At 39.6% G+C, this 12,298-nt stretch overlaps 1 protein-coding gene and 1 pseudogene across 1 annotated transcript; one reads left to right on the top strand and one right to left on the bottom strand.

Moving 5' to 3' along the window:
• The first annotated feature begins 4,692 nt into the window (after nucleotides 1–4,692).
• Nucleotides 4,693–6,491, top strand: CCDC179 (coiled-coil domain containing 179). The gene is made up of 3 exons (XM_044388905.1): nucleotides 4,693–4,737; nucleotides 5,497–5,546; nucleotides 6,377–6,491. The coding sequence occupies exons 1-3, from the start codon at nucleotides 4,693–4,695 to the stop codon at nucleotides 6,489–6,491; spliced, it is 210 nt and encodes a 69-aa protein (XP_044244840.1).
• Nucleotides 6,492–6,679: 188 nt separating this feature from the next.
• Nucleotides 6,680–8,020, bottom strand: LOC113265103 (glyceraldehyde-3-phosphate dehydrogenase-like; annotated as a pseudogene).
• Between the last annotated feature and the right edge of the window lie 4,278 nt (nucleotides 8,021–12,298).

Here is a 12,298-nt window from a genome sequence, read left to right as displayed (position 1 = left end):
CAAATATTCCTTAGATAGAAAATGAGAAAAATAATTGGATGTGTATAAAACTGTGATTTAAATAATGATATCCAGAGTTGTCAATGTAGTTTATGACATAACAAGGCCATGCTTAAAGTAATATAAAATAATACTTAGTTATTCAGAAATGACTACTATCTTTAATCTAGAAGCCTCTCCATATGAGAGAGGTTATAGATGGCACACTGAAAAGGTCCCTCATCAAGTGTATTGGAGAAACACTGTGTAATATATACCCTTCTAGAAGTTCATAATCACTTTTGCATATGATGGGCTCTGAGTTGGCTGGCAGTAAAGACAGGTGTTCAACTTTGTTTAACCTAGAATGTCCCAAACTTATTTGAACTTGGTACCCATTTTTTTACATAAAGGGAAAGGGTGGTTTGTTTACTTGTTTTATTTTTCACATAAAATTATAAACAGTGTGGAATGCTGGTAGTTTCTGGACTTTACTTTGAGAAGTGTAGCTCTATACCAATCAAACATTACACACAAGAATATTAGACTATGCTTGCATTTAGTATTCCGGAGTTTTCATAATTTATTTTACAGTTAAATTTTATCCATTTTTGCAAAGACAGTGTTTATGAAAATGTACCGTCCAGACTTGGGAAGTTAATGCTCTTGCCCCTTCACTCTTGGTCATATCACACTCTGAGCTTTGTGCCCAGTGCAGGACATTGGACAACGTAGAGTAATACAGGTTATCAACCTGGATAGTGGGGAGATTTGAAACCATCTTCGAAGACCTCTAAATGAAGGACTGCAGGTGATTTGGGGCAGGATGGTTGCTGGGACACATGAACCTGTTGTCTTTCAGCTCTAAGCTTGCTCTTCCGTATTCTACCTTGTAAAGCCAGGGCTGGGACTTTGTACATTTTATTTCTCTTTACAAAATAAAAAGTTGGAAATTTAGCCAGCTCAAGTCCTGGTAGGTTTAGCCAATGGGGGGGATGTGGGGTGAGGATGCTGGAGGAAGACTGGAAGGTGAGTGGAGTGGAAAAGGATCTTTCTCATGCCTGTTTCCTTGCTCTCAGTGTCACCCCAGCAGCGACACATCACCTGGAGGTAGCATTTGTCTCCAGCAGCAGTTCTTCCCAGTTTCTATTTTTTCTACACACCCAGAGAGTTGATTTTATTGTTCGTCTTTAATCACACAGCACCTACCATAGAGTAGCCCCTCCTACGAGATCTCTGATCCCCAGCTCTGAAGGACTGCCCCCATCCAATGTCCTGTGGTACCAGTTCAACCTGGTAATACTCCCCTCCTCAGAGATCTGGTTCCCAACTTGTAGGGTCCCTCCTCCAAGTCTGTAGATTCTAACAATCTCAGCCTCTTCCCCAATCTTATCATCATGTAGAGGAGAATTAGTTTCTTTTGTGAGACTAGTGAAGAGAACAGAACGCCCGGGTTGAAGTAACAGATTCCAATAATTAGAGGTGCCAAAAAACCGAATGGACTGCACTGAATTTCCTATCCGCTAATTTAATCAAAAGAAGGATCCGCCACAAAATTAACATATTGACAGGACTTAGAGAATCAGATGGGAGACTGGACTGGATGAAACACAAGTTTTTTTATTTGGGTGATTCTATAGAAAAATGTAACTACATTTATGATTATTGAGTAATTCCCCAATTAGTAAGGAATTAACTCCCCAATCCCTTACTTCTATTATTCTTAATGCTCATAAACAACCCTATTGTTGGAGGAGGTCATGGAAAGGATATGACTGCAGCTGACTTGAGAGCTGAGCCCTGAAAATGTGAGAGGCTTCTCACCCTCTTCCTTGTCCTTGGAATGTCTGTGCTGCCTACTGTTTCCACAGTGGGAGCCATTTTCAAGGACACAGCCTTGATAGAGTAAGGTGGTGTTGAGACCATATATATGGACTTAGTAGTTAACTAAACCCAGTTAAGGCCTCTATATAAACTTCTAATATTCAAGTGGCCAGGTTCAGAGGTCTCTTCATCTTTTCAATGTCCAAGACAAGCCTCATATATAAGTTTCTTGCATATTAAACCTGCCATCTACCTACATGGAGTGGCCTGCCTCTTTCTTCTGTCTCTCCGTGCCCCCATGAACAGGGGTCAGTTTTAGATTTCACCCGGAAATTCCCAAGTTTCTGAACCAATACCTATGTTATTAGATATTATCATTCCCATTTTATAAATGTAGAAAGGAGAATGGTAGCTGATGCAAGATCATCAATAGGCCAGGATCGCAAAGTTTTCAAGTGAAGGAAGTGCAGACAGAATGTGGATGCTTGTGAGTCCCACCACCTGCTTGCTGACACTCTGAAACATTCTGTTATAAGCAGTCTCACAGTGCCTGAATCCAGCTAATCATTGTTTTATTTCAACCTCAGCCCTGGTGGGTTGCTTTGTTTGTTTTGCAGAATGAAGGAGGAGGAAAGGCAATGAGAAGTGATGAATGAAAAATGGTAACAACTTGACAATAATTCCTTACTCATCAAATCCACAAGCCCTACCTCCGCCATTTGGACATGCTTGCTCTCTCCATCAGGAATGCTCCGTCTTCGACTACCTGATAAACTCCTATCCATCCTATAGAGTACAGCCCAAACACTTCCAGATTCACTTTAGGTTCTGTCTGTAAGCTGATGCACCTGCTTTAGCGGTATTACACGTACTAGGGGTGGTAACAGGTGACTCCACCTGTGGAAGCATCATTCCAGGAAGGCAAAGGTAGATGAGGAAATCAGAAGAATGGAACCAATCAGCAGCCAGTCTGGCTACTCCACTGGTAAGGAGTCTGGCATTATCTCGAAGGCGTTGTCTTTAGACAGAATTAGAGGCTCCTGCATTTCTGCACAACATGTGTCCTATTACTACTCCAAACACACAGTTTTGCTATTTTTTTGTTGCGATTTTATCTGACTTTCCTTGAGGGCAGTTGCTCAGTTTATTCATCTTTGTATTCCCAGGACCTAGCAAGATATATAATAGTAAGTATCCAAAACACATGTTTTTGAGGCAACATGGGATAGTGGAGAAAGCACAGGATTTCAAGTCAGTTCCTGGGTTGTGATCATGAGCTAGATTACATAATTTTTCTAAGTTGTGCTCTTCCCAGAGAGGAGAGTTTCAGGAAGGAAGTCGTCAACGGTTTCGAGCAATAGTGGTGGGCCAGATTATTTAATTTTCCTAAGCCTAACTCTTCCAAGAGAACTCACTGCAGCTCCTAACACCATGCAAAAGTCACACGGTAAAAAAGTGTCCATTGAATTTAGGAGGAAGATCACCAGTGACCACTTTGAAACAAGTACCAATGGGGTAGTAAGCGCTGAAGCAGGTTGCAGTGACCCAAATATTGCACTGGATGTAAAGAAGAGGACATGGGAATCCCAGACAACTCTTGGGATTGTTCACTGTAAATACAGGGGATGGGCAAGAGTTACAATTAACTGTTGTTCAAAGGGCTTTGGTTTATTAGTTTAATTAGGGGATGATTTGAGCATATTGTATTTAATTGTTGAAAGAAAACAGAGACTATAGAGAGATTAACAAGGGGAGGGAATAACCTAGAGCAAGAACTCTGAGGCTTCTAGGAGGAAAACAGCATGGGAACAAAAATGAACGGATGTATTTGAGACAAAAAGAGGGGTAACAACTTTTTCAATTTAACAGTATTACAGGGAAAAGGTAACGTGGATTCAAACAAGGCGACAGACTCAGAGGTGGTAAGGAAGTGAGGCAGCTCCAGTCTGGGCTTTTCCAAGCAACTGGTGATCAAAGAGCCCGGAGATCAAAGAGCACAGGCCCCAGGATACAGACTTTGTGGAATGAGTCCCAGAATACGTTCTAATTGTGTAACCTGGGGCAAGGTGTTTAACACGCTAATGTCTCATTTCCCCCAGGATAACCACCCTGCTGTTATTCTCCTGGGTTCTTGTAAAGAGTTCATGACTGCATGGGCACACATGCAGCGCACAGCGCGGAGCATAGGCTCTCCTGCAGGGTGAGCCACCCTCAGTGTGTGAGTGAGAGTGGTGGGCTCAGAGGGTTCAACAGAGGAGAGACAGTTTGAAGGGAGCGCTGCAGAGTCCAAAAAAGAAAGAGCTGGGCAAACATACAAGAGGTGGGAAGCAGTGGCGAAGACCCGATTTAAGTTGGAGATCGTGTGCAACATGTCGTGAGGGCAGTTCCCAAACCCCCTTCCCCACCTGCAGCCCAGGTGTTGACAGGGAGAAGGCAGAGAGAGCTGGATGGATCCAACGACAGCGGTGATGTTAGGACAACGAGGGGATGGAATTGAGAACCCTGATGGCAGGCTGAAGTGAAGGGCCACGGAACCAAGCGAGATGTCTTAAGAAGTGAAGGGGGCTCCTTCGAAAGAGGGCAGAGAGTTGAGAACTAAAAACGATGGAAATACTGTATGCTGTGCTTGTTGGAGCCAGAATGCTGGAAGATTTGTGGTGACCTCCCAGCCTGAATTCTACAGTCCTGCTCAGGACCGCAAGAACTTGACCCTTCCCACACGGGATTGAAAGACAGCTAAGGGCAAGGGCGGGGCCATGGGGGAGGATAAAGAGAATTGTGATGGGACTGGGCGGGGCTCCAGGGCGGTGGGGGTGTGCCCCTCCATTACTTGGTCTGGGTCTGGCAGTGAGGGCGGGGGAGCGATCGGGGCTCTGCGGCATAACCAGCATGTGCCTGTGCTGTACGGAGGACGAAGCCATCCAAGTCAGCCCCGTGAGTTCTCCGAGGCCCTAACCCCGCCTCGGCGGGCCTGCCCAGGACCTTGCACTGGGGACACTTGCGATTACGGTCTCTCACGATCATGGCCAATGCAGGCGGGTTTGGTGCTGAGGGTTGGGAATCCCAAGTGAAGTTAGACCCACCCAGGAGGAGGAAAAGGCCCACTCCGCGCCTTCCAGAAGCTGGGCACAATCATCTGTCTGTAGACTGACCCATTAATGTGCCCCAGAGGTGGGGGGCAGAATAAGTTTCTCAACATTGGGGAGGATGGGGGAGGAGATTACTTCTGGGTCTTTGGGTTAAACAACTGGATGAAAATGGGGGGGGCATTTATGGTACAATTTAGAAATTGGGGGAAGCTGTGGGAACCCCACAACTAAAGAGCCAAGCTCCGTGTGTCACAGAAAACCATACCACTTCCAGAGTTCCTCAATCACCCCAAGTACCAGCAGAAACATAATTTTTTGATTTCTTGTACACCCTTTCCTTTCGTGATAAATCTCAGTACTCCACAGGCTCCCTGTGATGTGGTTCAAGCCTGGTTCTTTTTTCTCATACTATTGCCATCCTATCCCCTGACTTTTACCTTAATGTTCTCATTCTGATCCTGCCTCCTGCAATTGAGATAATATGCATATATTACATAAATAAAAAACAGTAGCATAGGCTTCCTATTATAATAACTAGTGTTTCTGTTTGTTCATGGTTTTTTATGGTTTGTTTTGTTTTGATTTAATTTTACATATTATGTAGGAAGGGCCAAGATGGCAACATCCTTCAGACGTCACTGAAAGGCAGGTAATGTTTAAGTAAATAATTCTGGGTATTTCAAAATTGTAACTTTGTCTTGTTCCTTTATGTGTGGTGGTCTCTAATATGATAGAACTTTTATTAGCTAGACACTTCTGTGTTATCTTTCATGGGACTCTGGGATCTTGTGACTACTATTAGAATAATGTGACTATTATTAAATGCTTTATATTCTTGTTTTTCAATGTAATAGGAATAGAATAGAGAAAGCAATGTTTTCCTTGTTATAAAGTAATACCACATAGTTCTCAAAGCAGTTATACCAACTGCACTCCCACTGGAAGTGGATAAAAGTTTCTATTATTCATATACTCTGCACCCTAATACTCCATTATCTTCAGAGCATTCTAGTTTGAACCCTTAGATCTCTGCTACTTATAGATGCCATACAATAGGGACATAAAAATCTCTGCTTGACATATGCAGCATTTAAGGGAAGTAAAGAATGTGCATGAATTTTGTTTTCTTATTTCTACAAAGAAAATTCCCTTGGGTTTTTTAATGAACATTACTTTTAACATAAAAGTAAACATGTATATCCATGAGCTTTAGATCCCGCAGTTGGTAAAGTGGGAATCAAGAGTAAATAGTCTCATTCGAAAACTAAAGATGAGCCAGTGTGTTTTCTTCATCTATGAACCACATATTTGAAAAAAGATTTTTCCTACTTTTCTGTAGCTGTGTAAACCATATCCACTGATTGTGTTTATCTTTTTTAATTGACACTAACCAAAAATATAATCAGCATGTTAACTTTTTATGTTTTATGTTTGTTTTATATGTATGATTTGTTTTCCTTCCTTTTAATTTTCCAAAAGTCCAGAGATAAACGTATTGAGAATATGAAAAACCTAAGGAAAGAGAAGAGGAAATTTAATAAACGGTTTGCAAGACCTGCTCCTCTTCCAGAACCAGGACTCCTAGTAAGTACAATATAAAGACTTCACTAAAATTAACAGGTCCTTAAATACAAAAGACATCTTCATTTTTAACTTATGTAGTACTCTAAATTTTGTTTTTCCTCTTTCCTTTGAAAAAATGTGTAATTGTAGTCTGGGAAATTACCTTAAAACTCCTCCATTCAAATTCTCATCTATAATTTAAAATCTCTCTCACTCTATTTTTTTTTGGGGGGGGGGTCTGGGTAAAGTTTTCTTTATTGATGGTACATGACAAAGTAGGGCTCTCTAAGCCCCTCTTCTTCAGGGAGTCTGAGATAGATTCCAGACCAGGAGATTCTCAGTGGGTGGGTGAATGAGTTGGGGCAAGGACTCCCTAGCATCTGAGGGCTCCTCTCTTCCTCTTGTGCTCTCCCTAGGTTTGGGGACTCTTACTCTTTGGAGGGCATGTGGACCATAAGGTGCACCACCCACATGCTGTAGCCAATTCATTGTCATACCAGGAAATGAGCTTGACAAAGTGGTCATTGAGAGCAATGCCAGCCCCAGCATCAAAGATGGAAGAGTTAGTGTCACTGTTAAAGTTGTAGGAGACAACCGGGTCAGTGTAGTCCAGAGTGCCACTGAGGGGGCCCTCTGATGTCTGCTTTACCACCTTCTCCAGGGAGCTTTCTCCAGGCAGCAGATCAGATCCATAACTAACATACTGGGGTGGAGACATGGAAGACCATGCCAGTGAGCTTCCCATTCAGCTCAGGAATGGCCTTGCCCATAGCCTTGGCAATACCAATAGAAACAGGAATGATGTTCTGGGAAGCCCCTTGGCCATCATGCTACAGCTTCCCAGAGAGCTCATCCACGGTCTTCTGGATGGCAGTGATGGCATGGACTGTGGTCGTAAGTCTCTCTACAATGTCAAAATTGTCATGGATGACCTTGGCCAAAGGGGCCAAGCAGTTGGTGATGCAGAAGGCATTGCTGATAATCTTCAGGGAGTTGTCATACTTCTCATGCTTCACACCCATCACAAACATGGGACCATTAGCAAAAGGGATAGGGATAATGACCTTCTTCGCTCCACCCTTCAAGTGAGCCCCATCCTTCTCCATGTAGTGAAGACACCAGTGCACTCCACAACATATTCAGCAAGAACATCACCCCATTTGATGTCAGTGAGCTTTTGCTCCTGCAAGATGGAGATGGGCTTTCCATTGATCACACGTTTCCAGTTCTCAGCCTTGACTGTGCCATTGAATTTGTCAGGGTGGAATCATACTGGAACGTGCAGACCATGTAGCTGAGATCAATGAAAGGGTCATGGATGGTGACAATATCCAGTTTTTCAGAGTTAAAAGCAGCCCTGATGACCAGGAACCCATTATGGCCAAATCCATTTACTTTAACCTTTGCCATTGCGTCTCAGGAACCTGGGTGGCACTGCACAAAAAGATGCGGCTGGGTGTTGAATGGGAAGGAGGAGAGAGCCTATTTAAATCTCCTTTGAAATTGTCTCCTGGAGATGATGTGGTTTAATGAAAAGAGTAAGATCTTAAGAAACCACGTTATTCTCGTTTCTAGTTTTTGCTTTACCATATATGATCTTGACTGCCCAAAATCATTATTTAAATCTTTTGGATTATATTATTTGGAAAATAAATGATAAAATCTCCTGGTAAATAGTGATTCAGCCTAGGCTTGATCACTTGCAACATCATAAAAGTCTATACCAATCACAGCTTATTCCCACTTTGCACATTTTTTTTAAATTTAAATTTTAGTTAACATACAGCACAATATTGCTTTCAGGAAAAGAATTCATTGATTCACCACTTACATACAACACCCAGTGCCCATCACAACAAGTGCCTTCTTTAATACCCATCACCCATCTAGCCCCTCCCATACATTCATCTGTTTTGTTTCTTAAATTCCACATATGAGTGAAATCACATGGTATTTGTCTTTCTCTGACTGATTCATTTCGTTTAGCATAATATACTCTAGCTCCATCCACGTTGTTGCAAATGGCAAGATTTTCTTCTTTTTGATGGCATTGGTGTATATGTGTGTGTGTGTGTGTGTGTGTGTGTATCACATCTTCTTTATCCATTCATCTCTTGATGCACATTTGGGCTCTCTCCATATTTTGGCTATTGCTAATAATACTGCTATGAACATCAGGGTGCATGTACCCCTTTGAATCTGTATTTTTGTATCCTTTGGGTAAATACCCAATAATGCAATTGCTGGACTGTAGGGTAGCTCTATTTTTATTTTTTTGAGGAACCTCCATACTGTTCTCCAGAGTGGTTGCACTAGTTTGCATTTCCACCAATAGTCATCTTTGCATATCTTTGACATGGACTTCAAAGTGCTTCCACATAACCTGTCATTATTGTTTCCATGAGCCTTTTACATGTAGTGTTAATTATATTTCCTGTAGCCAAACATAAATCCAATGGCCCTCCATTTTAAAGGCCTTCAGATACTTGAGAAAACTGTTACCTTCCTTCATATTCAGGTTTTTCTTCAGGGTGAAAATCCCCATTTTCCTCATCCATTCCTCTTTCAACCTAGTAGTGAGCCCTGGCCTTATTCAGGCAATCTGCAGGATCAGAATTATATTTTATTATAAAAAAAGATTTGGGGAAAATTATATTTCCAGTAATTAAGTTTTTTTCTGTCGGTTTTCGCTTTGAAAGAAAATATTTTATAAGCACAACTAATGAATATCTATGGCAGGTAGGAATTGCTAACTTTACCTCCTTATAAGAGAAACTCAACCTCAGTGGCTTAACCAAATAGGAGTATATTTTTTCTCCAAAGAACTCCTGACCTAGACAGTCTAGAGCTGACATGTGGTTCCAAAAATCACTAAAGAAGTTCTAGGTTCCCTCTGTCTTTATGATCTTTCAGACTTTTCACATGACTTTCATTCTCATGACTTTGCAATCACTTAACTTTTTACCGTCTATAGTTTTGCCTTTTCCAGAATGTCATATAGTTGGAATCGTACAGTATGTAGCCTTTCAGACTGGCTTCTTTCACTCAGCAAAATGCATTTAAGGTTCCCTCATATCTTTTCATGACTTGATAACCCATTTCTTTTTATCATTGAATAATATTCCATGTTATTCATGCACCTATTGAAGACACCATTGTTGCTTCCAATGTTTGGTAATCATGAATAAAGCTGCTGTAAACATTCATGTGCAGGTTTTTGCATGAACATGAATTTTCAGCTCATTTGGGTAAATATTTAGGAGTACACTTGCTGGATAATATGGTAAAACTATGTTGAGTTTTATAAGAAACTGGAAAATTGTCTTCCAAGGTAGCTGTATAATTTTGCATCCCAGCCATGAATGTGAGTTCCTGTTGTTCCACCTCCTTGCTAACCTTTGATGTTACCAGTGTTTTGGATTTTAGCCATTCTGACAGGTGTATAGTGATAGCTCATTGTTTCAATTTGCCATTCCCTCTTGACATATACTATTGATAATATTTTCATATGTTTATCTGCTCTCTGTATAACTTCTTTGGCACAGTGTCTATTTCAATATTTTGCCCACTTTTTAATTGAGGTCACTTTCTTGTTGAGTTTTAACAGCCATTTGTATATTTTGGATACCAGTTCTTTATAAGATATGCATTTTTGCAAATTTTTTCCCCTAGTTCTTGCTGTTTTCATTCTTCTAATAGTGTCTTTCCCAGAGTAGAAGTTTTTAATTTTAAAGAAGTCTAATTGATTAATTATTTCTTTCATGGATCATGCCTTTGGTGTTATATCTAAAAACTCCCAAGGTCACACAGATTTTTCTCTTGTGTTATCTAAGACTTTCACAACTTTGCATTTTACATTTAGGTTTATGATACATTCTGAGTTAATTTTTGAAAAGTACAAGGTGTCTAGGTTTTGTTTTGTTTTTGTTTTTGGCATGTGGATGTTTTTCCAGTTGTTTTGCAACATTTGTTGAAAAGACCGTCCTTTCTCTATTGTATTGCCTTTGGTCTTTTGTCAAAGATCTGTTGACTAACTGTTTAGGTCGATTTGTGGCCTGTCTATTCTATTCCATTGAATAAAATATTTATCTGTTCTTTCACCATTACTGTACTGTATTGATTACTGTAACTTTATTGTAAGTCTTGAAGTTAGGTAGTGTTAGTCTTCCAACTTGGTTCTTTTCTTTCAATGCTGTGTTAGCAATGCTGGATCTTTTTGCTTTTCCATATAAAATTTAGACTCAAATTTGTCAAAATCCACAAAGTAACTTGCTGGAATGATTGAAATTGTGTTGAATCTATAGATCAATTTGGAAGGAACTGACCTCTTAACAATATTGAGTCTTCCTGTAAGTGAACATTGGGCTTCTCCCATTTATTTAGATCATCATTGACTTCTTTCATCAGAATTTTACAGTTTTCCTCATTCAGACTACATATTTTGTTAGACTTATACCTAAGTATTTCCTTTTTTGGGGTATTAATGTAAATGGTATTCTGTTTTCAACTTCAAATTCAAATTGTTCATTACTAATACATAGGAAGTCAAATGACTCTTCCATATTAAACTTATATCCTGCAACCTTGCCTAGTCATTCCAGGAATTTTTTGTTCTTCTTATTGTTGATTCATTGGAATTTTCTACATAAACAAATAGATCATCTGTGAATGACAGTCTTATTTATTCCTTTCCAATCTGTATACTTTTTATTTCTTCCTCTTTTATATTACATCAGCTAGGACTTCCAGTGCGATGTTGAATAGAAATGGTGACAGAGGACATCCTTGCCTTGTTCCTGATCTTAGCTGGAAAGCATCTAGTTACTCACCATTAAATATTATGTAGATGCCCTGTAGATGTTTTTTTTTTTTTTTACCAAGTTGAGACAGTTCCCCTATATTCCTACTGTGCTAGGAGTTTTGTTTTATTTTATTTTATTTTATTTTTGTATCATAAATGGCTGTTGGATTTCATTAAATGCTTTTTCTAAATCTATCAGTATGATCACATGATTTTTCTTCTTTAGCCTGTTGTGATGGATTACATTAATTGATTTCCAGATTTGAGCCAGCATTGCATATCTGGAGTAAATCCCACTTGATCCGGTGTATGCTTCTTTATATGTATTGTTAGATTCAATTTGTTAATATTTTGTTGAGGATTTTTGTATCTATGCTTGAGAGATAATAGTCTGTCATTTTCTTTCTTGTAACGTCTTTGGTTTGGGTATTAAAGTAATGCTGGCCTTACAGAATAAGTTAGGAAGTTTTCCCTCCACTTCTATTTTCTGCAAGAGATTGTAGAGAACTGGTATAATTTCCTTTTTAAATGTTTGGTAGAATTCACCAGTGAACTGATCTGGGCCTGGTGCTTTCTATTTTGAAACTTAATTATTGATAAAATTTCTTATACTTTTTAATTGTCCCACAGTTCTTAGTTATTCTATTCCATTTTTTTTCTCATCCTTTTTTCTGTTTGCTTTTTAGTTTGGACAGTTTCTTTTGATGTGTTGTCAAGTTTTGATTTTTTTTTTCTCTACTGTGTCAATCTACTTATAAGCCCATGTATGTCATGCTTAATTTATGCTACAATGTTTTAGATTTCTAGTATTTGTTTTTGATTCTTAGAGTTTCCTTTTCTCCTTACATTATCAATCTGTTCTTGCATCTTGCCCACTTTTCCATTAGAGCCCTTAGCATATTGATAATAATTATTTTAAATTCCCAGTCTGATCATTCCCAAATCTCTGCCATAACTAAGTTTGGATCTGATGCTTGCTTTGTCTCTTCAGACTGTTTTGCTTTTGTTTTTACTTTAAGCATGTCTTATATTTTTGTTATTG

The sequence above is a fragment of the Ursus arctos genome, unplaced genomic scaffold (assembly GCF_023065955.2).
Source record: "Ursus arctos isolate Adak ecotype North America unplaced genomic scaffold, UrsArc2.0 scaffold_23, whole genome shotgun sequence".
NCBI classification, from domain to species: Eukaryota; Metazoa; Chordata; class Mammalia; order Carnivora; family Ursidae; genus Ursus; species Ursus arctos.
The sequence above is the reverse complement of the archived record's forward strand: the minus strand, read 5'-3'. Positions and strand labels throughout refer to the sequence as shown.